Source organism: Cupressus sempervirens, chromosome 6 (assembly GCF_028749045.1).
Source record: "Cupressus sempervirens isolate cs-2001-9-10 chromosome 6, ASM2874904v1, whole genome shotgun sequence".
Classification (NCBI taxonomy): Eukaryota; Viridiplantae; Streptophyta; class Pinopsida; order Cupressales; family Cupressaceae; genus Cupressus; species Cupressus sempervirens.
In genome coordinates this window covers 635,236,024-635,260,589 of record NC_143123.1, presented here as the reverse complement: position 1 = coordinate 635,260,589, position 24,566 = coordinate 635,236,024, and the positions used below count along the sequence as shown (strand labels likewise).

Sequence of the window (24,566 nt, the reverse complement as noted above, 5' to 3'; positions counted from 1 at the left end):
GTTTGGATTTGGTAAATGGCCTATTTCATTGGCAAATGGAGGATATGAACTATTCCAAAGCTGCAACATACTAACGATGGAGGAAGAACGCAACGGGGATGGATTTCCAAACGAATTTAGGGAAATAAAAGAAGGGAACACACAACAGGATGAAACACCTGCACATATATTCAATAAGGAAAAGCCAATAAAATATGAAGAGGCCACAGTCCAAACCATGAATCTGGGAGATGATACGAACCAAAGAACATACTGGTGAGAGATAGCTGGAATCTAGTATTAAAAACAATTGCATTTAAAATAGTATGGTCTTTTAGGAGAGCAAAGCAAGTACATTGTACGGACAAGCGTCAAAAGGAATTCTAGCCGTATGGGCACGTGTGGAGGAGAGTAGAAAGGAGTATGTTAGCCATAAAATAGGGCCGTACGGCCTATTAGGAGCGTAAGCAAGAAAGGAAGGTAGTAAAGGAAAACAAAGCACTGTACGACCTTGGAATGACGTCGTATGACCAGGCAAAAGACGACAAGAAATCACAGGTGATCCACCATTTGGCTCAAGAGGGGAATAAGTATCACTGTACGGGTAATAACCAGCTAATGAATTGGACCGTATGGACTCAAGGAGAACACAAGTTAATGCACCGTATGCTTTAAGGAAATCATAAAGACTGTACGACAATTTGCATGTTCAAGAAAGATTGTACCAAAATCCAGAGAGAACTATGACCCATGTAGAGAAGAGAAGAATATATTGTATAGCTGGAAATTTGCAGGAAGACTTAGGGGTGCAACGTACGGAAAGCACAGGGCAAGGGAAAATATCGTACGGACAAGAAGCTACCACCATACGACCAAGTAGATACCTACCATATGGACATGAGAAGTACTGTACGACCAAAGAGGAGTATCATATGAACATCAAGTAACACTATACAAACAATAGATAAGACCGTACGACCTAGGACATTAAGTAACTCCATATGACTAGACAGAGGTGTACAATTCAAGCTAAGACACTGTACGACAAGAGAAGAGATGACAGGAAGCAGACCGTACAACAAAAGAGTGTAACACAATTGCTGTACGGAAGTTCACATGTCCTAGGAAGAACACAGTACAACTGACTATAAAAGACAAACATTGCCGTATGGCCTTGATTAGCATCTTTGTGGTGGCCATACGAACTACTTGCAAAGGCAGTACATTGTGTGGCTGTACATTGTACGGTATTGGCAGCGAGGTTGTAACACAACACAGAAGTTTGAGATCACCGAACAGACTCTCTTGAAGGTAAGGAGATTTCAGTAGATACAGAAGACGGGTAATAGGAGGTTGTAAAAAAAAAAAAAACGACGATAGATCAAAACAATTCAAAATGAATAACGAATGATACTGAATGGAAGAGAAAGACATAAAAGGTAGTAAAACAGGCGGTTGGCAGAAAGAGTATGGGATTGGAAGAAAATCACAAAAATGGTGTGTTCCATAGACTTTTGTGTGGGTTTGAGGGTGGTCTTGGCGGCGGCCCTAAGACCTGTTGGGGGCGTTGCACCCTAGACCCCCAGTTAGTTCAATTATCAGTTGAGGGGAGTGTGACTAGTTGATGAGACCTGGAGTTGCTACAGGCATGGAGTGTCTATCTGCTAGAGGTGGAAAGAGCACTGGAGCAAGCCTTTCGAGAGGGGTGATATGCTTTGAGGCACTCGAAGTAGGTGTTGGACGTGAGGCTGTCTTGGTGGATGCATAGAGAGCTCGGGAGGAGTTGATCATTTAGTTGGAGGCAGTAGAGCGACACTTGGCTCAGTGTATTGAGGAGTTGAAGCAGAGAAGGCGATACAGGTGGCTATCAAAGTCAGCGTGGCTAAGGTGACAGTATTGTGTTAGCGGAGGTTACAGATGCAACGTGTTTTGGAGACTAGTTTGGTGCAGGCATAGGAGGAATGTGAATGTGATGAGACGGAAACAGATCTATCTTGTTATAGTTAGTCAGTTATGTATTCCGTTTTGTTAATCTATCTTGGATATTTTGTAATTGTCGTCCGGAGACGACTTTACTTTTTGGGGGGGATGATGTCGATAAAATCTATGTTGTAGTCGATGGGTAGAATAGAATCCGAATGGGTGCATGACAGTTGAGTCACCCCTTCTGGAAGGTATATGTACACCGTCCAGAAGGGATACACCGTCCAGAAGGGACTTGGGAGTCATCATTGTAATAATCAGAATTGTAATCAATCATATCGAATATTGTAGTATCTTCTGCATACATGCGAATAATAAAAAGAATACTTCTGTACTACATGTTCTTGTCTACTGTCTGAATGCATTAATAAACTATTTACCCTGTACAGTAAACATCTCTTCATCTCAAAAGAGTACTCTATGTACCAGGAATCAAGAGGAATCTAATCTCTTTTACATCATTTGAAGATGATGGACATAAGGTTGCATTCATGGACAAGAAAGTAATGACCTGGTCTAAGAACTTTTCATTTAAGAAATCAAAGTTGATTGGTCAAAGAAAGGGATACTTGTATGATTTAAGTATAGAACTTGTTCAAGCCTTAATCCATGAAGCTGCTGATATAAATAAAGTATGGCATAGAAGGTTAGGGCACCTAAAGTTCAAAGCCTTATCAACTATGGAAAAGATAGTTACTAGTCTACCTATATTAAATAAAGATCATTCAAGCATAAGCAAAGGATCTACACTAGGTAAGAACACCAAGAGTCCATTTCAAAACAGCACTAGAAAAACTAACAATGTTTTAGAATTAGTCCACTCAGATTTATGTGGATCTATGCGTGTTCCTTCTCTTGGAGGATTTTTGTACTATATACTCTTTATGGATGACTTCTCTAGGAAGACATGGATTTACATCTTGAAATGTAAAGAATCAGAAGAAATTGTTAAAAGATTTAAAGAATTCAAATCCTTAATTGAAAATTTATCAGGACACAAAATTATAACTCTTAGGACTGATTATGGAGGGGAATATATAGTATATACTTCAGATTTGTTTAAGGATTTTTGTAATGAAGTAGGGATTAAGAGGGAGTGTACTGTTCCTTAAAATCCTCAACAAAATGGGATAGTAGAAAGAAAGAATAGGACAATTGTGAAAGCTACAAGAGCTATGCTACTTGACCAAAATTTAGGATCCTATCTTTGGGTAGAAGCCACATCTACTGCTATCTATATTCAAAACAGATGCTCTCACTCCCACCTTGGAGATAAAACTCTTGAGGAAGTCTTCTCTAATTTTATACCAAGTATTAGTTATCTTAGAATATTTGGGTGTCTTGTTTACATTCATATTCCTAAAGAGAAAAGAACTAAACTTGAACCTTTAGGCAGAAGAGGTATTTTTGTTGGATACAAAACATCCAAAGCATATAGAATTTACATACTTGGTCAGAAAAACATTGAACTTAGTAGGAATGTAATATTTGAAGAAGATTTAGCATTCAAAATTAGCCCTAAGTTCTAAAGATCCTTCACATATACATAGTTCTGAAGAAAATCATGCACCTGAGTTTTAGAGGGAGAACATTGAAGAAATTGAAGGTGAAATTCAAATTCTTAATCTTGAGGAAACTCAAAATCCTAAGAAAAGACCACTTTGGGCTATTAAGACTGTAAATGAAGCACAAGACTTCGTTGCACCATTTGGAACCTTCAGAGAGAGCAAAAGACCCAAAAGATTTTCTAGCTATGCAACAAACATGAGTGACTTATCTAAATTAGAAACAACAAATGTTTCATATGCTATCAAACATACAATTTGGTAGGATGCCATGACAGAAGAATACTAATCCATTATTAAGAATCATGTTTGGGAAATTGTTCCAAGGCTTGAGGGAAAATTTGTTGTCTCTTCTAAGTGTATATTTAAGATCAAGCATGCTACTAATAGTAGCATTGAAAAATATAAGGCCAGATTCGTAGCCAGAGGATTCTCTTAGAAGGAGGGAATTGATTATGAAGAAACCTTTGCTCCACTTGCCAGATACACCTCTGTAAGAGTAGTCCTAGCTATTGCAGCATCGAAGGGATGGAAATTACATTAGATGGATGTGAAAACAACATTTCTAAATGGAAAGATTACAGAAGAGGTATATTTGGAACAACCTGAAGGATTTGAAACTCATAATCCAAAAATCTTTGTGTGCAGACTCAAGAAAGCTCTCTATGGTCTTAAACAGGCTCCTAAGGCATGGTATAAAAGAATCGATACATATCTCACTAGTTTAGGGTTCTCTAAGAATGAAGCTGATCCAAATTTCAATTATAAAAGGGATAAAGATGATATGATAATTTTGATACTATATGTTGATGATTTATTAATAACAAGTGATGATAATCTTATAGGTCAATACAAGAAAGATCTAATCAAAGAATTTGATATGAAAGATTTAGGACTCCTTCATTACTTCCTAGGACTGGAAGTATGGCAAAACTCTGACAACATCATATTTAATCAAGGAAAGTATACATTAGACATCTTGAAGAGATTTGGAATGTGGAACTGCAGACCTATGTCTTCTCCAATGGAGACTAATTTACACAAACTTAAGGAAGCAACAACAGAATCTACGATAGAACTCTGACAACATCATACATTATCAAGGAAAGTATACATTAGACATCTTGAAGAGATTTGGAATGTGGAATTGCAGGCCTATGTCTTCTCCAATGGAGACTATTTTTGTAATGTCCCTTTTTGGGGACATTAGAAATATCAAAGGGGACATCGTTATAATATTAAAATTGATTATGAGAGCTAAAACTTTATTTATTAAAGGTCAAATTAATATTCCAAGTTGGCAAAAGATGACAAGGAAAGATAACACAAAAGGCCAGAAAAGGAAGTCGAAGAGTCACAACTGCAAGAATAAAAGGAGAAGAGATCCTTTCTTTTGGGTATGCTTGATTTATTATTTAGATTTCTAGTTCTCTATTGTGAGAGTTTTCAGAAAGCTTCAGCTTTCAGCCAGTGTGAGGATGTAGCCCCTCGTGCAGGCAGGCAATGGACGAAAACCCATGGTCAGGGGAGATATTATTTCAGGTGTCTCGGTTGTGCTTACAAGTTCTTCTCTTTAGTTTTCCAATCTGACTGTAGAACTGTGTTTAAGATTGGATTTATAGTTGCTGGTTATTGTATTGCTGATGTATAATGCAATAACATATTTAGGGGAAGTCTAAGAGTTGCTGGTTTTACCTTTTTGGTTTGTAGTTCAAGTCATATGTTCGACATATTGGATGTTATTGTGGAATGAGTTTTATTCATATAGAAAAGTTGCTGGTTGTATTATAGCATTGTCTTCCATTTTGCTTATATCCTGATTTTGAATGGTGTATCTGAGATAAATTGATAAAATTTCTATTTGGAAATTCTACTGGTTAACAATCTTGCTGGGAACTACTTGCCAAGTTTTATTGTTGATTATATTGTTCATAGAGAAACCAGTAAATATCCGTACCAGGATATTACAGTGGTATCAAAGCTGTGCATCCTGCCCGCCTGTGAAACATATTTTTTCAAAGGAATATCACCCTGTGGGGTACTATTGGAGGTTCCAATTGCAGTTCGAATTTTAAACCTGTTTTGGAAAAAGGTTATACGATCAGTATTTCTTGAAATATTACAGGACATATGGTTTCAGCTTAACTGTTGAGGATTTGTCTCCAAATTTAGGCATATTTTGGTTGGTGACTCTGCACTTTACATTGCTCTACTTGCTCTTTTATACATGAACTTGCAGGTGAGGTTCCAAAAGTTTAGTAAGGAATGCACTTCTCCTTCTTCCTTTGAATGAGTTTGCTGGAATAGCTCTCTCGAGTCTAGTAATGTACAACCTTTGGATTTGGAGGGGGATTGGAGATGCAAATTTTTATTTTGCCACAGCCTTGGCCTACTCCAGTTTTCAACTGATTTTGATTGTGGGAAGTGTCGGTACAATATTACGTTAAGATCACTCCTAGATACATAGACATCGGGTGAATATAGTGATTGATCTATATACAAAATCCTCAATACATAGTCATTGGTTGAGCATGGTTTCTGATGGCACAGTTACAAGAGGGCATACTAACAAGTTGTAATAGAACTCTGCTGATTTGAATTGCCCCTCTCATTGTTCTGCCTAAATGACACAATTTCGAGTCTTATGTAGAATTTTGGTGATATCCTTTACTTTTTTTTTTAGTTGGAAAAGGAAATACTAATTTGCCAAAGGGAGTCATTAAATTTTTCAACATCCATCTTAATTGTATTTGGAACTGAGTAGCGGCTAACTTCATAGGTTACAGGTATTGAAGAAGGCAAAATGCGCATATTAGGGTGCTGGTAGCAAACGAAGTCTACAGGTTTTCTGTGACAAATATTGGGAATTTCGTGTGGGCACTGAGTGTGAAGTTTGGAGTGATTGGCAGTCACGTGAGACACAGCAGGTCACAACCAGTTGGTTCGCAGATGAAGGTAGCTGGAGTATTCACGTCAACCCTAGTCGAGTTGCAGATGTATTGGCCAAATCGTGCCTGTCACGGGAAGGCATTAACACCAACGTCTTTCCATGCAGGGGGGTACAGGTGAGAAGTCTGCAACCTCAGACGGCGATATTATGGTATTTCAAAATTGTTTTGGTTGATACTATTTTTGCAAGACATTATTGTGAATCCTCCTGCATGTGGAATGATGAGCGGAGGTTGGAATAAATTAAACGCCAAACTATAATCTGACAATTTTTTTTTTTTAAACGACCTTGCAATTGAATGTCGACGTGTCCATCAAGCTATATGAGTTAAATTGGTAGGTGCGTCGAATACTTCCACGAGAAGATAGAGCGGGATTCTTTTCGCACCCACTAATAGTATTTTGGATTTGGTGAATACCACCAAGCCCAGGCGTCTAGAAGAATGCCGTAACCTCACCCAGAAAAGAAAAAACGCATTTTCAAGAAGTTCTAGAGACTTGAATCAACTCTAAACATCATAGTATAACACCATCTGTGGGAGGGGATATGGGATAGTTGGCATATGTTTCTTCACGTCAGACCAGTCCCATATATGGTCTACATGTGAACGCAAATTAGCAGGCCTGAGGAATGACCAAGACAATATTTGTAGATTCCGCAGCGGAGTTTGGCATTATAGTGTAACGGTAGAAGTAGAGTCAGAAAATGCAACCTGTACTGGGAGTGTCAATAGAAGTAGACGGGTGCCCAAGTTCTTTGAAACGTGCCCTCAAACGAGTTCTTCAACTTCCATTTGTTCAAAACGATTCTTAACAACGGGCTTTTTTCGGAAAAAAAAATGATATGTAAGAGCTAATCATTTTCGACTGCACTACATACGTTTTAAGCTAATAGAAATGTCTGCAAACTAGTTTGGAAATGCAAGAGCATAGCCGTTATTCTGTGTTCCGTTTTGAAGATTTCATTTTGTGAGTCTACTTTGTAAGGTAAAATGGAGATCAAGGAAGGGTAGAGGAAGGCTACAGATGACGTTATTTTCTATGCTCCACGGGGATGCATTTCCTGGGGTTTTACCCTCGTAGCCGTACCGGGGACGAAACGGGGATGCGGGGACAGATTTGGGCTGTCCCCTAAGTCGTCCCCTTTTTGAAAAATTCAAAAACGTCCCCGAAATGACCAAATTTTTTTGGTAGGAAACTTGGGGACGACCAGCAGTACCGGGGATGGTTTTGCCGTCCCCTATCCGTCCCCAAAACTGCTGGCCGTCCCCTTTTTTCCAGTCAATTTGTTAAAGGCAAAACATCCCCAAATTTTTTTTTTTTTTTTTCTAATTTTTGTTGTTCGTGTGGCCCTTGGTCATCTTAAAGACATAATAACAATATGCAACCCGTCTTTGGTCCATTAAAATACTAACTCTTCTACTCATTTTTCGATTTAACATACTTGCTAAGAGGAAGGAAAAAAACATAAGAGCAGTAGCAGCAATGAGCAAAGATTGTGTTTAGTGAGGAAAGATTGCGTTTAGTATTTACTATTTACTAACTATTTTAGTTGGACTTCTCTTTATTTCATTTTGATTTCAGCATGATACTTGGAGCCTTTAGGCATTTTGATTTTTGCTATATATGTATGTGATATTGTTATAATGGAAGCACTTAGTATTTGCCATTTGATAATATTCCATGTATTTATCTTCTAAGATGTCTATGGTGAATGGTTTATCAATGTTATGATATACATATTTGAATTTTGTCTCTATATTAAAAAAAATCCCCTATGTTTTTAATCACCGTCCCCTGATGTCCCGTCCCCTAAATTTTGGCTTCGACCCGTACCTGTATTGGAAACACATCCCCGTCCCCTAAAACGTCCCCATCCCGGAAACTCCATGGAACATAGGTTATTTTCAAAAGGATAGGAGTTTCGATTCCAATTACTTCAACTAAAGATAAATTTGATGCCAAGTGTGCTCCATTGTAGGCACTAGTTGTATCCAACCAATTTGGCCTTGTCTTTGCTGCTCATACCCGAGGATTCTATGTTACTAAGACTATAGAGCTTCTACGAGTTGCAGAGGATGTGAAAGGTAATTCACATAAAGAATTGACAGTTCAGGATGCAAGCATTGTGGATGTGGCACTTGGTGGTATTTCCCTTCTGACATTGTCAAGTGATGGCTTAACCCTTGCTGCTTGTGTGGGGGGGACAGCTCATTTTTTCAGTGTTCCTGACTTAGTTCGCAAGATTGACTTCAAGCTATTTCAGTGGATGCCAGTTTATGAAGCTCAATATATAAGGGAGTTTATTTGGTGCATTGCTGAACAAAACATTTAGTTAGCACTGTCAAGTGAAGGCAATCTCACTTGTGGAAAAATTGGGTCTTCTTTTGAGCACATAGAAGAGAAAGTTACAGCAGTTGATTGGAGTGCAGGTGGACAGTATATTGCACTGCTGACTCAAGGCAACAAGTTGAGCATTTTGTTATCAGATTTGAGGAAGAAGTCTCATCTACAACTGCCTGAACCACTGGAAATTACTAGCTTAAACAACAACATCAAAATACATGTGGATTCAATAAAATGGATACGTAAAGACTGCATGGTTATTGGCTGTGTTGGTGTAGATGAAGAAGGAATGGAATCTGAATATCCAGTCTATATCCTTACATTCAAAAGTTTTGATGTTTTGCAGGAGCCCAAAGATGCTGAAATGGTGGCATTTGATTCTTTGTTCACAATGATAGACAGCTCAGTTTTGCCGTCAAATACTGGACCTTCTACAAATTCTCCACCCTCAACACCGTCAAGTCATACACCTAGCGATGTCATGTCAATGGCTGGTGCATTGCAACATAGTGGTGGTTCATCAAAACCTATGATTTTGTATGTGTTGGATGGAACATTTGCTTCTCCTTCTGCATCTTTGAGATCTTTGTTAGTATCGCTCTCTTGGTATGCGAGAATCACCCGCTCCAACTCAAGTGGGTCATGTTTTGTCCAAATCATATGATATTGCCGATGCTATTTATTCCTTGAATAATGCCTTGCCTTCTGATTCTCGTAGTGCTTTGTTCGAGAAGACAAGTGAGAAGAATACGGCTGATACCAATTTGAAAGGAGATCATCTGAAAATAGCAGTGAAAATAGACAATGATTTGTGTGTCGAAATAGTTTAGGATGAAGAAAACGAACAGCAAGGTAGGAATACTAAAGAGATGGGGATTTTAACTCCTTCCAAGAGTAGGGAAAAAGGAGAGACGACATCTCTTTACAAAGATAAATCTCATTCAGAAGGTGACATAATGAAAAATGCAAAGTCATAGAGTTATGTACTTGAAATTGTAAAGCTTCCTGCAGACACAACTACACAGCCAGTTTTGGACCACTCAAGGACAGTACATAAAAAGGGAATCAATGAACCGATGCATTGTAAAGTGAATGTCAAAGATGTTGTAAATATCTCACTAAAAGAAGCAAAATTGATTATTAATTCCAAAAAACCCCCCATTGAAGAAACTGAACATGGGTCATTAGTAGATAATCAGATTCTAGATGCACCACTTCAAGGATGGATACAAAGTATGACTGCAGAGATACTCGATATGTATGCTGAATACCAAAAACTCCCTTCATAGATTCAAAAAGAGTTACCCTTAATTGATTACATGGATTTCAACAAGAATGATCTAGCAAAAAAGAAGTATTATGAATTGAGTCGAGATCTTACAAAAGAGCATTTATGTTTCACTCGTAAGCATGTTTGGTCTCTTGAATGCATAGTTCAGCCTAAACCTGATGGAAAACATAAGCGAGAACCCACTTTGATTAATGGTAAGGATTATTCTAGCAGCTTACCTAGTGATTTAGAGATTACTCTTGACAAACAATTTGATGAGGTAGGTCCTATTCAAAATAAGAGCAACTTAGAATCTTCACATGATGAGTTTTTGCATGGGAAGGATAACATTGCAGCAGTTTTGCCTTTGCATGCACATCAAATGAACAAGAAAATTGAAGCCTACGATGATGTTATTACTTCTAGTATGCATAGTGTTGATTGGGTGAAACATGGTAATTCACTTTTTGAGATGGATGTTGATCTGATAATGGAGAATCCGCTATTCGAGTTTGATAGTGAGGAGCCTCAGATTGATACTTGTTGCAGCCAAGAGGTTGCTCCCTTGAGAGGAAATAACGCTGATTGCGAATCAGCCTTGGATAGAGATATGGTGAGCAGTATAGCGAGAGAGCATTCAGTTGGAGGAGTAGCACTGTGGCAGTTGAGCAGCTTGGACACACCACCCATTATGGGCACTGAGAAGTAGGATATTGCAGACAGTTGGGAAGGTGGATGGTCCTTTTGGCTGTATCCAGGAGGAACTTCCTTGTGGCTAGTTAGGTTTCCAAGAGTTGGTTGGCAAATGGTTGCGTTCCCACAAGCATGTGACCACAGTGGTAATAGTGATCTCAGTTGGAGTGAGATTATCAGTTGGGTTGACGATCTCCCTGTACATGGCAGGTTGTTTTGACTGATCATGCACGTGGTGTGGTTTGGGATCCAGGTGTTGACAGTATGTATCTATAGTTAAATGAGGATTTTATAGTAGTTCTTCTCAGTTTGAGGTTGGATGTGGTGATGATTAGAATTGTACAGTTTATAGGTGCAACGTTTTTTCATGGAGTAATATGGGATCCAAGGATCCGGTTGATGGGTGGTTTGCAGAGTGGCACCTTGCTTCACAGTTCGGTTGGAATTGTTTTCAGTATTGGCTTTGGAGTAAACTGCAGATTCATATGGGATCTTGGTACTAATTGCTTGAGGGCAAGCAATCTCAAGGAGGGGAGATTTGTAATGTCCCTTTTTGGGGACATTAGAAATATTAAAGGGGACATCGTTATAATATTAAAATTGATTATGAGAGCTAAAACTTTAATTATTAAAGGTCAAATTAATATTCCAAGTTAGCAAAAGATGACAAGGAAAGATAACACAAAAGGCCAGAAAAGGAAGTCGAAGAGTCACAACTGCAAGAATAAAAGGAGAAGAGACCCTTTCTTTTGGGTATGCTTGATTTACTATTTATATTTCTAGTTCTCTCTTGTGAGAGTTTTCAGAAAGCTTCAGCTTTTAGCCAGTGTGAGGATGTAGCCCCTCGTGCAGGCAGGCAATGGACGAAAACCCATGGTTAGGGGAGATATCATTTCAGGTGTCTCGGTTGTGCTTACAGGTTCTTCTTTTTAGTTTTCCAATCTGACTATAGAACTGTGTTTAAGATTGGATTTATAGTTGCTGGTTATTGTATTGCTGATGTATAATGCAATAACGTATTTAGGGGAAGTCTAAGAGTTGCTGGTTTTACCTTTTTGGTTTGTAGTTCAAGTCATATGTTCGACATATTGGATGTTATTGTGGAATAACAAGTTTTATTCATATAGAAAAGTTGCTGGTTGTATTATAGCATTGTCTTCCATTTTGCTTATATTCGGATTTTGAATGTTGTATCTGAGATAAATTGATAAAATTTCAATTTGGAAATTCTACTGGTTAACGATCTTGCTGGGAACTACTTGTCAAGTTTTATTGCTGATTATATTGTTCATAGAGAAACCAGTAAATATCCGTACTAGGATATTACAATTCTACACAAACTTAAGGAAGCAACAACATAATCACCCTCCATAGATTCTACTTTTTATAGATAGATGATTGGTTCTCTTATGTACTTGGTAAATACAAGACTTGATATTTGCTATGTTGTTAATGCCTTAAGTCAATTTATGTGTGAGCCATAGGAGATTCACCTGGTTGCAGTCAAACACATTATGAGATACTTACAAGACACTATTAACCTTGGGCTTGAGTTTAAGAAAGTTGACTTAAACTTATATGGATTTACAGACTCAGATTGGGGTGGAAGTGGTTATTGATAGGAAAAGCACTTCAGGATGATGTTTTAGTTTAGGCTCAACAATGATATCATGGATATGCAAAAAGCACATCAGTAGCACATAGTTCCACAGATGTTGAATAAATTGCAGCTGCAATGGCTTCTCCGGAAGCAGTTTGGCTTAGAAAGTTATTTGTGGGATTATTTGATCAACCCATGAATCCCACTTTTATTCATTGTGATAATAAGAGTTCTATCAAACTTTCTGTGAATCTAGTTTTCCATGACAGATCCAAACATATTGAAATTCTTTACCATTATGTAAGAGATATGGTAGACAGGAAAACTGTCAAGTTAGAATAAATTTGCACTGTAGATCAGACAACAAATATTCTTACCAAACTTCTCTCTTTAGTGAAGGTAGATCACTTCGGAAAAAGACTTGGTATGGTTGAATTATAATACATTTCTATTATTTAATTATTAATGAAATAATTTTGTGTTAAAATTATTAGTCAGGCTATTGACTATTATGGGCTTCACCATTTGTATTCATTATTTAAGAGGTGGCGATCTTTGAGATAATGAACACTTGTATAAAAGACATTATGAGAGATGACGATCTTTGAGATAATGTAATGAACAATATCAAGATCACATTGTGATATAGATATTTCTATGCCTATGAGTCACAACTTGGATAAAGGAAAAATTTAATCATTCTCTAGATTTTATCCAGTGTATTGGCAGATCTTAACTCAGGATCATATGGTGATATAGGCTTGTTAGTACCTATGAGTCACAACTTGGATAAAGGAAGAATTTAATCATTCTCCAGATTTTATCCTATGTATTGCATTCCATGCAATACTGTTATCACAAGACTAGGTGATAATTCATACTAGAGGTATATGACAAAGTATCATGTGTACAATGATACCACATGCTTAGAAGATTCAGATAGATAGAGTATCAATCTATGCTTAGTCATCAATATTGATGGTGCTAGATATGTTATCTCTCATTATGATTATTAAGTTAAGAGGGAGTGTTAATTCTATGAATGACTCTTATAATATAATGATCTGCTTCTTCAGACCAAATAGATCTGGTAATGCATTTAATGAATTAGCCTTTAGAAGACATTTACTTTATCTTGCAGATCAGCGTTCCATTTGGGAACATTTTCCTAATGTCTTAATTGCTTAAATATAATTAGTTTAACTAACTATTAGACATCTCTCAAGGGTGCCGATTTGGATGAATTACATATGTTTTAGAAAGGGCCGACCTAGAAAGGGTCATGTCCTTTCTAAGGACACACCCCTTGGGTTTCCTATAAAGGAGAGGCAAGTATGTGGATAGAAGACACACATTAAACACAAACAAGTCTGCTCTTCTAGCATTACTACCTTGAGCGATTTTATATCAGGATTAAAATTGATTTCCAGAATTATACACCATTCTCCAAGAACAATTAATATTCTGTCCAGAATATCTAAGGACCATTCCCAGCAAGGTTGAAGGTAATATATCAGTATTTTACATCAGAATTTGCAGAAAAGTTACAAAAATTGTATTAGACAGAGTAGCTTCTAAATTCTTCAAATTAGATGTGAAGTTTCCAGAAACAGAGATACGATAGAGATGTTGCTGGCAAGTCTGCCTACTTTAATACAGGAAAATTACATTGGTAGCTCTGCTTTATTAAATACCTACGGAAGAGGCATTGCGTTGCTGAAATTGAATAATACAGTAAGATGCTGTTTTAAAACTTTTATTAAGGCAGAATATAGAAGATGTACTTAGTGAACATAATGGGCATAGAAATTATTAAACCTGTTTTAACGCTCATACTATGATTTAAAATTAACTAGCTCAGTGGAACTGACCCTTTGCAGAATTCACCTATATCTAAGCTGAATAAGCCACATGAGGAAACACCTATCATAAGTATCTTACCCAATAAAACCTCAATAAAGCTATAAGCAATTTCAAGTTTGCCTGTCAACAACCAAAAAAACCCATAAAAGATGCGAATAGGAAAAGCAACAAGGAAATACTGGATTGAAGCAGGAGAAGCAAGGAAACCTCATTTCCTTGCTATAACAATTTCCTCATCCGAATTGTTGTACATTTCATTCCAATCAAATAGAGAGTTATTATCATGCAACGTCTTTATGGGACTTTGTTTGACGACAGAATTTCAAATGCCTATCTGGAAAGGATCCATGTTCATTGCCTACTGAGACATGGGAGTTTTATAGCCCTCAGCACATAAACAATGATACAGCCATACGTTATCAAAGGAGGGAATAACTTTAGTCCAATGCGGCAAGAAGTTTAAATTTCTGAAATCATGATGAGGATTGCCACCTGTCAATCAAGTATTCGACACCAGGATGAGCCCACATTTAGGCAAAAGAATTATAATGATTACTCACGCTACAGCCAAACTAGCTATAAAACAATGATGGCTCAACCATATAAATGAATTCTTATAACAAATACATAAATTACTAAGCAATAAGATGTCAATTGGTCAATACTCTTAGGAAGGTTGTGATACTTCAGCCTTATTTACTAATTTTGAAAGGCTGATAGCAATCGAGGGAATTACTAGGCAATAAAGGATAAAAGAAGCTGAGTGAAAGACGCTTAGAGGATGATAGAAAAGGAAGGAAAAACAAAAATTGGAATAAAAGTATTCATATATATATATATAGATTTAAACATATAAATGTACATAAATATGTAAATATACATTTATATGTAAACATAAATATATGTATATGTATATGTAGACATATAAATATAAATGTATATGTAAACATATAAACACAAAAATGATAAACTCTATATATAAAATTTGTAATTCAGAAAGCTAAGAAATTAGGAAAATGTTTACAAGTCTATTTTGGGGAACAAATGACAACTTTAGGAAACAATTCTAGGATGTTAGAGACAATTTCATTATATAAATTCCTTAGTAACTATTTGATTATGTCCATAAATTCTTCTTCTAGGAAGCAGTAAATCACCTCATTTATTTTAGTCTCCTTAGGTTTACCCGACCCGGGATTAATTTCAGAGTTACCAGAAGGTGGCTCTAAAAATTTCCCTTTTTCAAAACTAGATGCTTTATTAGCACCATCTTTAGAAATCTCAAAGTTAGCTGTCTGTGCTCTAGATAGATCCAGACAATCTTGTCTTGCATGTCCATTTCTTTTACAATGAAAAGAAGCACTTAAGTTACCAAGTCGGGAGACTTTCCATGAAAAAACTTTAGAATCAATAGTAAGAGAAATATTATCAGGGAATACAATTTCGGGTTCAAGAGCAACCAAAACCCTAGCATTTAAATGTGGAAGAGTAGACTGTTCAATCTGCAAAACCGAGCCAATAGGCTTCAATAACTGATGGATAAATGGCCAAAATTCAATAATCAAGTTCTTAATTTCTAGCCAATTAGGTCAAGCCCTAGCAGAGACTTCTTCAACATTCCTAGTCAAAGACCATGGGAAGGTTCGAGAAAGAGTTTTACCCACATTCCAAAATTTCTTATCAAGGATTCTTTCTTGCATATTGTGGGTTTTAACAAATTAAAAAAAAAGCCTTTTTTGAATCATTCTACATAATGCAACATGAATTTCAAGTTTCTTACCTCATACATTAAGTATCCATTCATCAAAAAACTTTTGGGAAGGTAAGAACTCTTTATCCAAACAAGCAAAGAAAACTGCAATATTTTTTAACCGTGTTTGTTCTGCCCTAATAGCTCTTACCATATCCTCATTTGGCGAGAGAAAAAGGGTCCTTAGTTCATGGGATGAAGGCTTACCTTCCTCCTTTCTTCCATAGCTACCAGACACGGTATTTCCTCCATCTCGGAGTCTATCTCCATTAGTTGAGGGTCCGTCGTTCCGGTTCCCATCTGCAACGACTTTATAGACCTTCCCAGAGAAAAAAGCCGACGGTGGGAAAGATGTTGTAAGTTTGTCAGAAACAGTTGCCTTGTAAGATGGTTTCTCATGTAAATCCTTTTCTTTACTCTGCAAAATACCTTGGGCATGATTATTTTTTATACCTTCATCTTCTCTCATCATTTCTTTAGATACATCTCCTCCACTGTCATTCATGATTGTATCGCTCCATTCTCTCACAAGTAATCCAGGGTGAGGAAATAATGGTGGGGTAAGGTTCACACACAGCAATGAAGCCCAATCGACACACATAGGCAACACAAGAAAGATTAGCAATAAACTACACAAGCCAAAAAAGAAGGAAAAACGCTTGAAGACCAAGGCAAACAAAGGGCACTATGAGAAAAGAAGAGAAAAAGGTTGCAGGGTATGGGAGCCAAGGCACATAGGTGTCTAGCTTCCATACACGGTTGCAGAGCTCTGTTTCGCTCGCTCACAAATTCTGATCGCCACCTTTCAAAATTCCCTTGATCAACAATTCTTTTTGTCTTAGTAGTTCTTCCTCATCATAAATTTCATCCACAAATTCATTCATTAATTTATTAACTACAAACTCACATAAATGCTCAGAAATGATCCTAACCTCTTCCTCTACTCTAGCTTGGCTATCAGGTTCCTCATTTGTAGGGCTTGATGGATATAGTGTTTCTTCTTGAATATCTATGTCATTATCTAGGTTATCCCTTCCCATGTAATCCTTTGCCTCTCTTTTTTGATTTGTTTCACCTCTGAAGCCTCCCTCGTCATTAAGTATTGTTGCTATGTCTTCCTGAGGCTTGTCCTTTTTGGAGTTTCTTCCCCCTGCCTCTGTGGTTTCTACCCCTGTGTTTTTGCTAAGATCTTGCTTGGAACTTTTCTTACCCCTTGTATTGTCTGCAACTATTTCCAACTTCAACTGGGTTGAAAAGGAGGCATTCATGATGAAACCTCAAGCCTTCCCTCCCTAATCTGCAGAGATAACAGTTCCTGTTATAACTGCGGGGAGTAAGGGCACAACTCCTCTTATTTCCTCCTCTTCCAAATCATCTCCTACAAGGGATTCCACAATGTCAAAGCCTCCCTTTTCCTTGTTAAGCATAACTTGCGTGTTTGAAAGAGGATAAGGAACAAAAGGGCTCCAATTTGAGGTCAGAGAAGCTGATGTAGGGTCCTCCATAAAAATCCTTCCATGGATCTCAGTTTTGTTATTAGTGACTTTCCCTCAATGTAGATATTTAAAGGCTTAGGTTTACAAATTATGGCATCCATACTAACTATGATAATTGGACTAGAGAACTTTATTTCAGTTTCTACAAAGCCTATACATTCCCTGTAATGTCCCCCATCTTTTAGACCCTTAGTGGAGTTCTTAGCCTTTCATTCTCTGAAGGCTAAGTGGAGAAATAAATTAAATCAAAGTCAATAAATAAATAAATAAATCTAAAGGTGACTTTTTATTTAATTAATTTAATTTTCCAGAAGCACAACTAATTATTGTATTGGAAAGGGGGAAGCTTCTAGAGAGTACAATTAAATAATATTTTATTTCTTTCTAGAAGGGTGAAGGAAAATAATAAATAGAGGCGAGAGCTTCATTGTTAGGCATCCATTATTTGCTTATTTGATTTTTTTTGAACTCTAAGCAATGGTTTCAGCATTTGCCACCGGAGAATGGAGTTCTTTTGTATGCCTCCATTTGAGCTGGTGAAATACCTAGTGAATTTGGTATTGGGAGGAGATCGGATAGGTGTTCTATTCGAGCATATTGGTGAAAAATCTTTTGAAGAGTTGCAGCTATAGGAGAAGACAAATAAGTCTTTTCATTGTGCTGAATTTGTGGCCTAGGGCCATATTGTTTTTTACGATTGGAGGAATAAGTCTGATTTTGTTACAGTGCTGCCGCTGCTATAGTGACTCGCTACATGTAAAATCCAGATTTCTTGAGCAGTTTCCAAGTTCCTATCCATTTCATTTTGCATTGCATGGAGGATAGATTTGAATATCTTAGGGAATGTTTAAAAATTTAGAAATCATTTGTAATCTGATTTATATTAGAGTTTTACGTCAGAGTTTGTTGCCCTAATGTCTTATTGGTGTAGATGCATATTCTCTCATTTGTAACCAGTGTTATATGTTTCAAAAAAAATACAAAAACATTTGCATCTTCATTGTTAGATGTTTTGGAGTTCTTTGCAAGCATATTTATTAAAATTTTGACATTTAGAAAGAAGTCAGAATTTAGATCTGCAATATCCCTTGTGTGCAAAGTGTTTAACGAAATTCTTAGGTTAAGAAATCAGAAAACTAAAATGAGAATTGCAAGGGATATTACATTCCCCTTACTTTAAACCTATCAATTTAAGAGTCTCTTTTGTTAGTAGTTCAATAGGGAGATTAGGAAAACTAATGGCACGATTTATTGTGGAGGCTGGGTTGTTTGGGTTGAAGAAATGTAGCCAATTCAGTACTCTAAAGGATTTGATTTTGAAAACTAAGGCATTTTTTAATAAGAATTCTTTTTTCCGATTGGAGCTACAACAATTACTATAAAGAAAATCACTTTCCAAGATAGTTACTTCTAATTTCTTACTGTAAGATTCTTTCAACGATCTCACAACAAATTATGCCTCTGTACTTGTTCCTGTCCATCTGGCATAGAGTCCATAGATGTGGCATAGTTGCTGGGCATATTCCACTTCATAACCTTGAAGATCTAGAGTGGGGATCTCCTCCTTGTTAGTTGCCACTGGGCTAGGGAGGACCACTTCCTCTTGGCTTGATGGGTCTTTCTTCATAGTCAGTTTAACTAGGGGATCTAATTTGAAATTAGGCAAGGGTGATCTCAAAACTGGATCTCTCAGAGGAATGAAAGGATTTGAATCCAAATGATATCTCGACATAGTTGATCTCGATCTTCTTGTAGAGGGTAGTTTTGACCTATGTGAGTTTTGTGGATAAGGGTGGGAAGGAATCTGAGTTTTGGGGATTGAGTGCTACTTGTCATTTGGATCGTTTAGATTTTATAGTAATTCAACCCTCATCCTCAGATTCATTCTTTGCTGGTTCAGAAAGATTCTAGGGAATCAAGTATGGAAACAATTTGCAGTAAAAGGGGAGGACATATTTTGTGTGCCAAAAGATAAAAACTCTGTCTAACAAAATTTTCCCTTGTTGCCTGATTTGCATTGATCAAACACAATGCAGAGTTCAAATAATTCATATTCGCACAAAAGTAATTCTGATTATTTATTGGTTACTAATCTCAATTGCCCAAATATTCGGAGCAAACTGAGAATTTGAAGTTGTGGGATGAACAAGACCGAAATTGCTGCCAAAATAGTGGGAGACACATTGTTCAGTTCTTCCTTATCGATGGTCTGCTACCCTCTTTTCGCTAAATTTTTAAAGCATACGAAGCTGATATGTTAACTTTCCCTAATTATTGTTATACTGCGATTATTAGAAAATTTATTTGCTATACTATTTCAGAATCTACTTTTACTTTTTTGAAGTTTGGAATATTCTAATCACAATTGCTGCTTTGTAAGGTTTTATTTGTGATATTGCTATCAAGATTTAACTATGTAGTTCTGGAGTCATGCTCATTGACTCATGTTTCATGAGTAGTGATTCACATGAATCCATCTCTCATGACAATAAATGGAATGCTTAGCACTCATTGATCTAGGTGATGTTCATAGAGGTGAAGCACTGAGACTTTTTGGGAGGTCACCCATCCCACTAATATTCCAGCTAGAGTGCGCTTAACTACAGAGTTTCCTCCATGTTTAAATCCACTCTGCTTGCAACCCCATTTGCAAAACCTTCACTAAGTGTTGTGCCTTATGAACCAATCATTAGAAAGCCCCTTAAGGTTTTATTTGTTGACAATCAAAAGCAGATTGCTGCTAGAATACTTTTTTGCCTATACCATGATTAGGATTGCTGCCGAATTATAGCCACGTAACCAATCTTGTTTCCTCTGAATGTTTTTTTGTTCGCTCGAAGTAATATTGTCTACATCTGTTATGCTTCAATTGGTATTCCTGCTTTTATTGTCTGCGATTATCACAGTTCAGTTATATCTTACTCTAAATCTAAATGCGTGATTTAAATAAAGCACAAACTGCAAATAACAGCCTTAAGTAAACATTCATGCTTTTAAATACACTATAGTCACTCAAAACTACTGAAACTAAACCTAAAATAGTTCATATCTTGAGTATTTTAAACAGAAATAAATTGAAATGCTCATAAAGACAAAAAGATAAACACAAAATGAGAAAGCAACTTCAAGTAAGAAATCAGGTACCTTAAGATAAGAAATCGTAAGGCTGGGACAAATATTTTCATCACTATGGACCTTCCACAGGGGCTCAGAATGTTCTACTGGGGATTCCAAGGGAAGCTAAAGAAATTCACTTCTGCCAATTTTTTTCCCTAATCAGATTCAATCACATTAGATACTTTCCTTTCTTTCGAAAATTGCAATCACCTTACTCAAAGTCTTTCCAAACTTCCCCTAAAATCTCTGTAGCCTTTTGTTTGTTTCCTCATTGAGGAGTTTCAATGTAGAAACCTTCTGAAGCGGAGGAGATTTTGTGATAATTGATTGTGACGGTGAATTGCGAAGCCCTCGCAAGCCCTTTATTCCCGCCACAGTTTTGAATTTCCTAGGAGCTCTGTGACCATTTAGACTTCCTGTTTGGTGTGATATTTCCAACGACGCTTTATAGATTGGATCTATGTCAGGCGGTTATGGATTGTGGCTTGCTAGACGGTTGCAAACCAATGTTGATGTGCCTGCAATGTGAAGAGAGCTTGTCAATATGCCTTGGATCAGGTATTTGAGATCTGTGTGAATGGAGGATGAGATGGCAAATCAATATGAATTGTGCAGTGCCAAGCTCATTGTTGTGGCAGTGATCAATATAAATTGGCAAGGCTCGAGCAACAGTGAGTTCAGTGTTGATGACAAGGCAAGGCAGCAGATCAAATCAGTATTGAAGGAGGCAAATCAAACTAGGAGGAATATCTTTGAAGCAAAATGTAAGGAACAAAAATACCCCCTTTAGGTATTTGTAGTCCTTTAATCCAAATATTTATTTCTGGATGGATAAACAATGGTATGCAGAAATGGAAGTTAAGACTTGATAAATTTAATCTTCGTAAATATTATATATATACTTTCTTAAGCATATATATTATATTATCAAAATACAAATATTATATTAAATATAATCATTTAATATCTATCTATCTATCTATCTTAATCTATCTGTATATATACGTATGAAATCTAGTATAAATACATATGTACATTATAATACATACCCATAAATCATTAAACATATATACAGAAAATTGAAATATACAATAATAATATAAATAATTGAGATTAGGATAATGATATTGCAATTACAAACTAATCAATGTTGTATAGAACTAAGGATAACAATTAATAATAATAAGAAGAAGATCAAGGCAGTGAGGAGACATGTCTTTTCCAAAGACAATACCATTGGCCTTGAGAGAAATAAAATGAGAATCAAACAACAGGATTTAGTTTTTCATCAAGGAAGAGTTGAAGAAACATCAATTACACTAGAGGAGGGAGGAATCAGAAATAAATATAGCATCAAAACAAATTAAGCCAACAATTGATTGCCATCAGAGATCAGGAGATCCATTTTCTAGGCAATTCAGTGTGCAGCCCAGATATATGTGTGGATTGAGTCCTTCAACTCAAGCAGGTCCAATCATATCCAATTGACAATTATGCATATGCAAAAAATATCAGTCAAAGAGGTACATCGGCACATCATCGAGCAATACAAAACTGTTGGTATGGAGTATCGAACATTGAAACATCAACAGTTGGAATTTGAGGGAGAGAAAAAAAGAAGAGGGAGGGAGATAGAGGATGAAGGGAGCAGTATACAAGTCAAAGGGAAGATGTAGACATCCGACTTGACTGAGCACATCAGCTACAGTTAGCTCATATAGTCCAATTAACAACTAAGAGTCTGCAGATACTCCAGATGGAGATAAGGAGATGATTCAGTAGAGGAGAAAAACACAGGTCCTCGTCTTTGTCAGCAACCATATCAAATCAACGAGTACTGCCGCCATATCAAGAATTATACTATTCCATTGAGGTTTGCAGTCTGGTAAAGAATTCAAGATTTGTCAATACTTGGAACGTTTAATACAATATGCAGATATAAGAACGGGTTAGGGAGAACCATCAGAGAAGTATTTTGTGGCGACATTGCTATCCCATTCGCAATAATACACACAGGAAAAGTATGACTCATTCAAACTATACATTCTACAGTTCATACATCATAAACATCTATACTCATATGTATGGTCTAAATCATCCCATCATTAGAGTCCATCTGGACTTCATAGTATATACAACCCAATTGGCAATTCACAGTCAGCGACTAAATTAACATAAAAAAACATCAGACCCAACAATTATTATTGCAGTGTAGGACATATGATATAGCAGATCGTAATATAGATCATAACAGCATGGGATGCATTCTAGTGGAGCTAATAGGACTTAGAATCAGATACTGAATTATATTATAATCATTTCATTATAGAGTTACAAGGCCATATCCAGGAAATAGCAGAAAAATTCAAATCAGATCAAATTCACACATAAGCCATGGAAATTATCATAAAGATAAAACATGAACAACAATCTTAAGATATATTTTAAATCTAAATAACTTGGTTACACCATGTATTCAATATGTAATTGAGCAAGAAGACTGTCTTCCTTGCAACTCACCGATCAATCATTTAAGATTCTAATGACACTTCAATTAGTCCATTAAAACTATTGGAGCAAAACCCTTAAATTCAAAGTATTATTATTGGATTGAAAAGATGGGAGAAAGCTTAGGAGGGACATCGCACACTCTAATAAAGATTTTTAAAAGCCTTAAATTCATACAATAGCATGTTATATAAGTTACAATAGCTGTTATAGAAGCATGCTAATATTAAAATTTAGATTCATTGATATTGTTCTCCTCCACATATTTAATTATTTGCTTACGTTGTGGCAGATGTCTGACCAGTTTCATTTATTCTTCGAGTAATTAATGTGAATATCATTGTTTTTAATTGGGTACTTCTTGAGGTGTCTACCCAAAAACACATGTATCAGTAAAAGATTGAATGAACTGTTCAGAAGTTGGGATACATCTTATAGAGCTTCAACCTTTGAAAACAGATGTATGTTTTCCATGGATATGATTGGATTATATTGTGCTAGATTGTCGGATCTAACATCTGTTCTTCCTCTTCTCTTTCTAACAAATAGGAATTTTATAATTTTTTTGATATTAATGTTCATTATTTTAGCATTCATAATATGATCAGTATTTTCCTTTGTTATTGTTTGGATTCATGTTTTGTCTTGCAAACCACCATGTACTTGTACAGTATTTAAGCTTTATTATTGTTTAATTGTTCAGAAGTAACTTGAAACTGCTTATGGAGAATGTGTCTTTGCAATCTTGTTTATTTTCATATCTAATAGTGCTTTTGATGACAGGAAACAGATGGCTAAAGTGTATCCTGGATTAAGACCCTGGGAAATTCTCAATATGGAACAGATTATGGATAAAGTCACATATGCTGGGTGGTACCGTGAACCACTTGGATCTTACACAACAGGCCCACCCTTTGCAGAACCACAAAGGGACTGGCCAACTCACTTCACATTTTATCGTTTTCCACTGGTGCCAATTCTTGTTTCTTTCTCCTGATTTTCATGTGTTCGGTTAATTGATGTTTTGCATTTCCTTAGCATCAACAATCTGTTATTAGTCTTCTTGTCGAATCTTGTTTTGAGTACCTTTATTGACAACATTGATGAACACTAGCGCTGTGTCTCATATTGATGTTTTAAAAAGAAAATAGAACACAATATATTATTCTATGGAAAATGAGGATAACAATTACAAATAGGTTCATCTCTTTATGTTGATTCCAGAGTTGTGTTAAAGTAATAGCTTCGGATGGATCTGATTATTCTGATATCAGTATATGGAACATACATATACGTATGTATATGTATATACATGCATATGTCAATACATATACATACATATATGTATATATTTGATTTACTTCATATACTAATATCTCATGCTATTTGATACTTTATGATCATGCCCTGATTGGGCTGTATATACTAATATATATACTGTGGTAGT

General features: G+C 36.4%; 2 protein-coding genes across 2 annotated transcripts in view; both read left to right on the top strand.

Moving 5' to 3' along the window:
- LOC149553829 (histone-lysine N-methyltransferase ATXR3-like protein) overlaps positions 1–24,566 on the top strand; it is a 104,150-nt gene that overhangs the window by 61,236 nt on the left and 18,348 nt on the right. The window contains exon 4 of the mRNA XM_089789179.1: positions 23,903–24,089. Within this exon, the coding sequence (XP_089645305.1) occupies positions 23,903–24,089 (187 nt within the window). The remainder of the gene's footprint in view (positions 1–23,902; positions 24,090–24,566) is intronic.
- Positions 77–5,974, top strand: LOC149553830 (uncharacterized). Its single transcript, XM_089789560.1, has 3 exons — positions 77–255; positions 5,653–5,709; positions 5,782–5,974. Exons 1-3 carry the CDS (start codon positions 77–79, stop codon positions 5,972–5,974), a joined length of 429 nt encoding a protein of 142 aa, XP_089645686.1.

What these genes read in the sequence shown, in the direction of transcription:
- LOC149553830 (XM_089789560.1), top strand. Translation starts at nt 77, where the DNA reads ATGGAGGAAGAACGCAACGGGGATGGATTTCCAAACGAATTTAGGGAA. An exon ending in ACGAACCAAAGAACATACTG is followed by an intron (nt 256 to 5,652) that starts GTGAGAGATAGC and finishes GAAATATTACAG; the next exon opens with GACATATGGTTTCAGCTTAA. An exon ending in CCAAATTTAGGCATATTTTG is followed by an intron (nt 5,710 to 5,781) that starts GTTGGTGACTCT and finishes AGGTTCCAAAAG; the next exon opens with TTTAGTAAGGAATGCACTTC.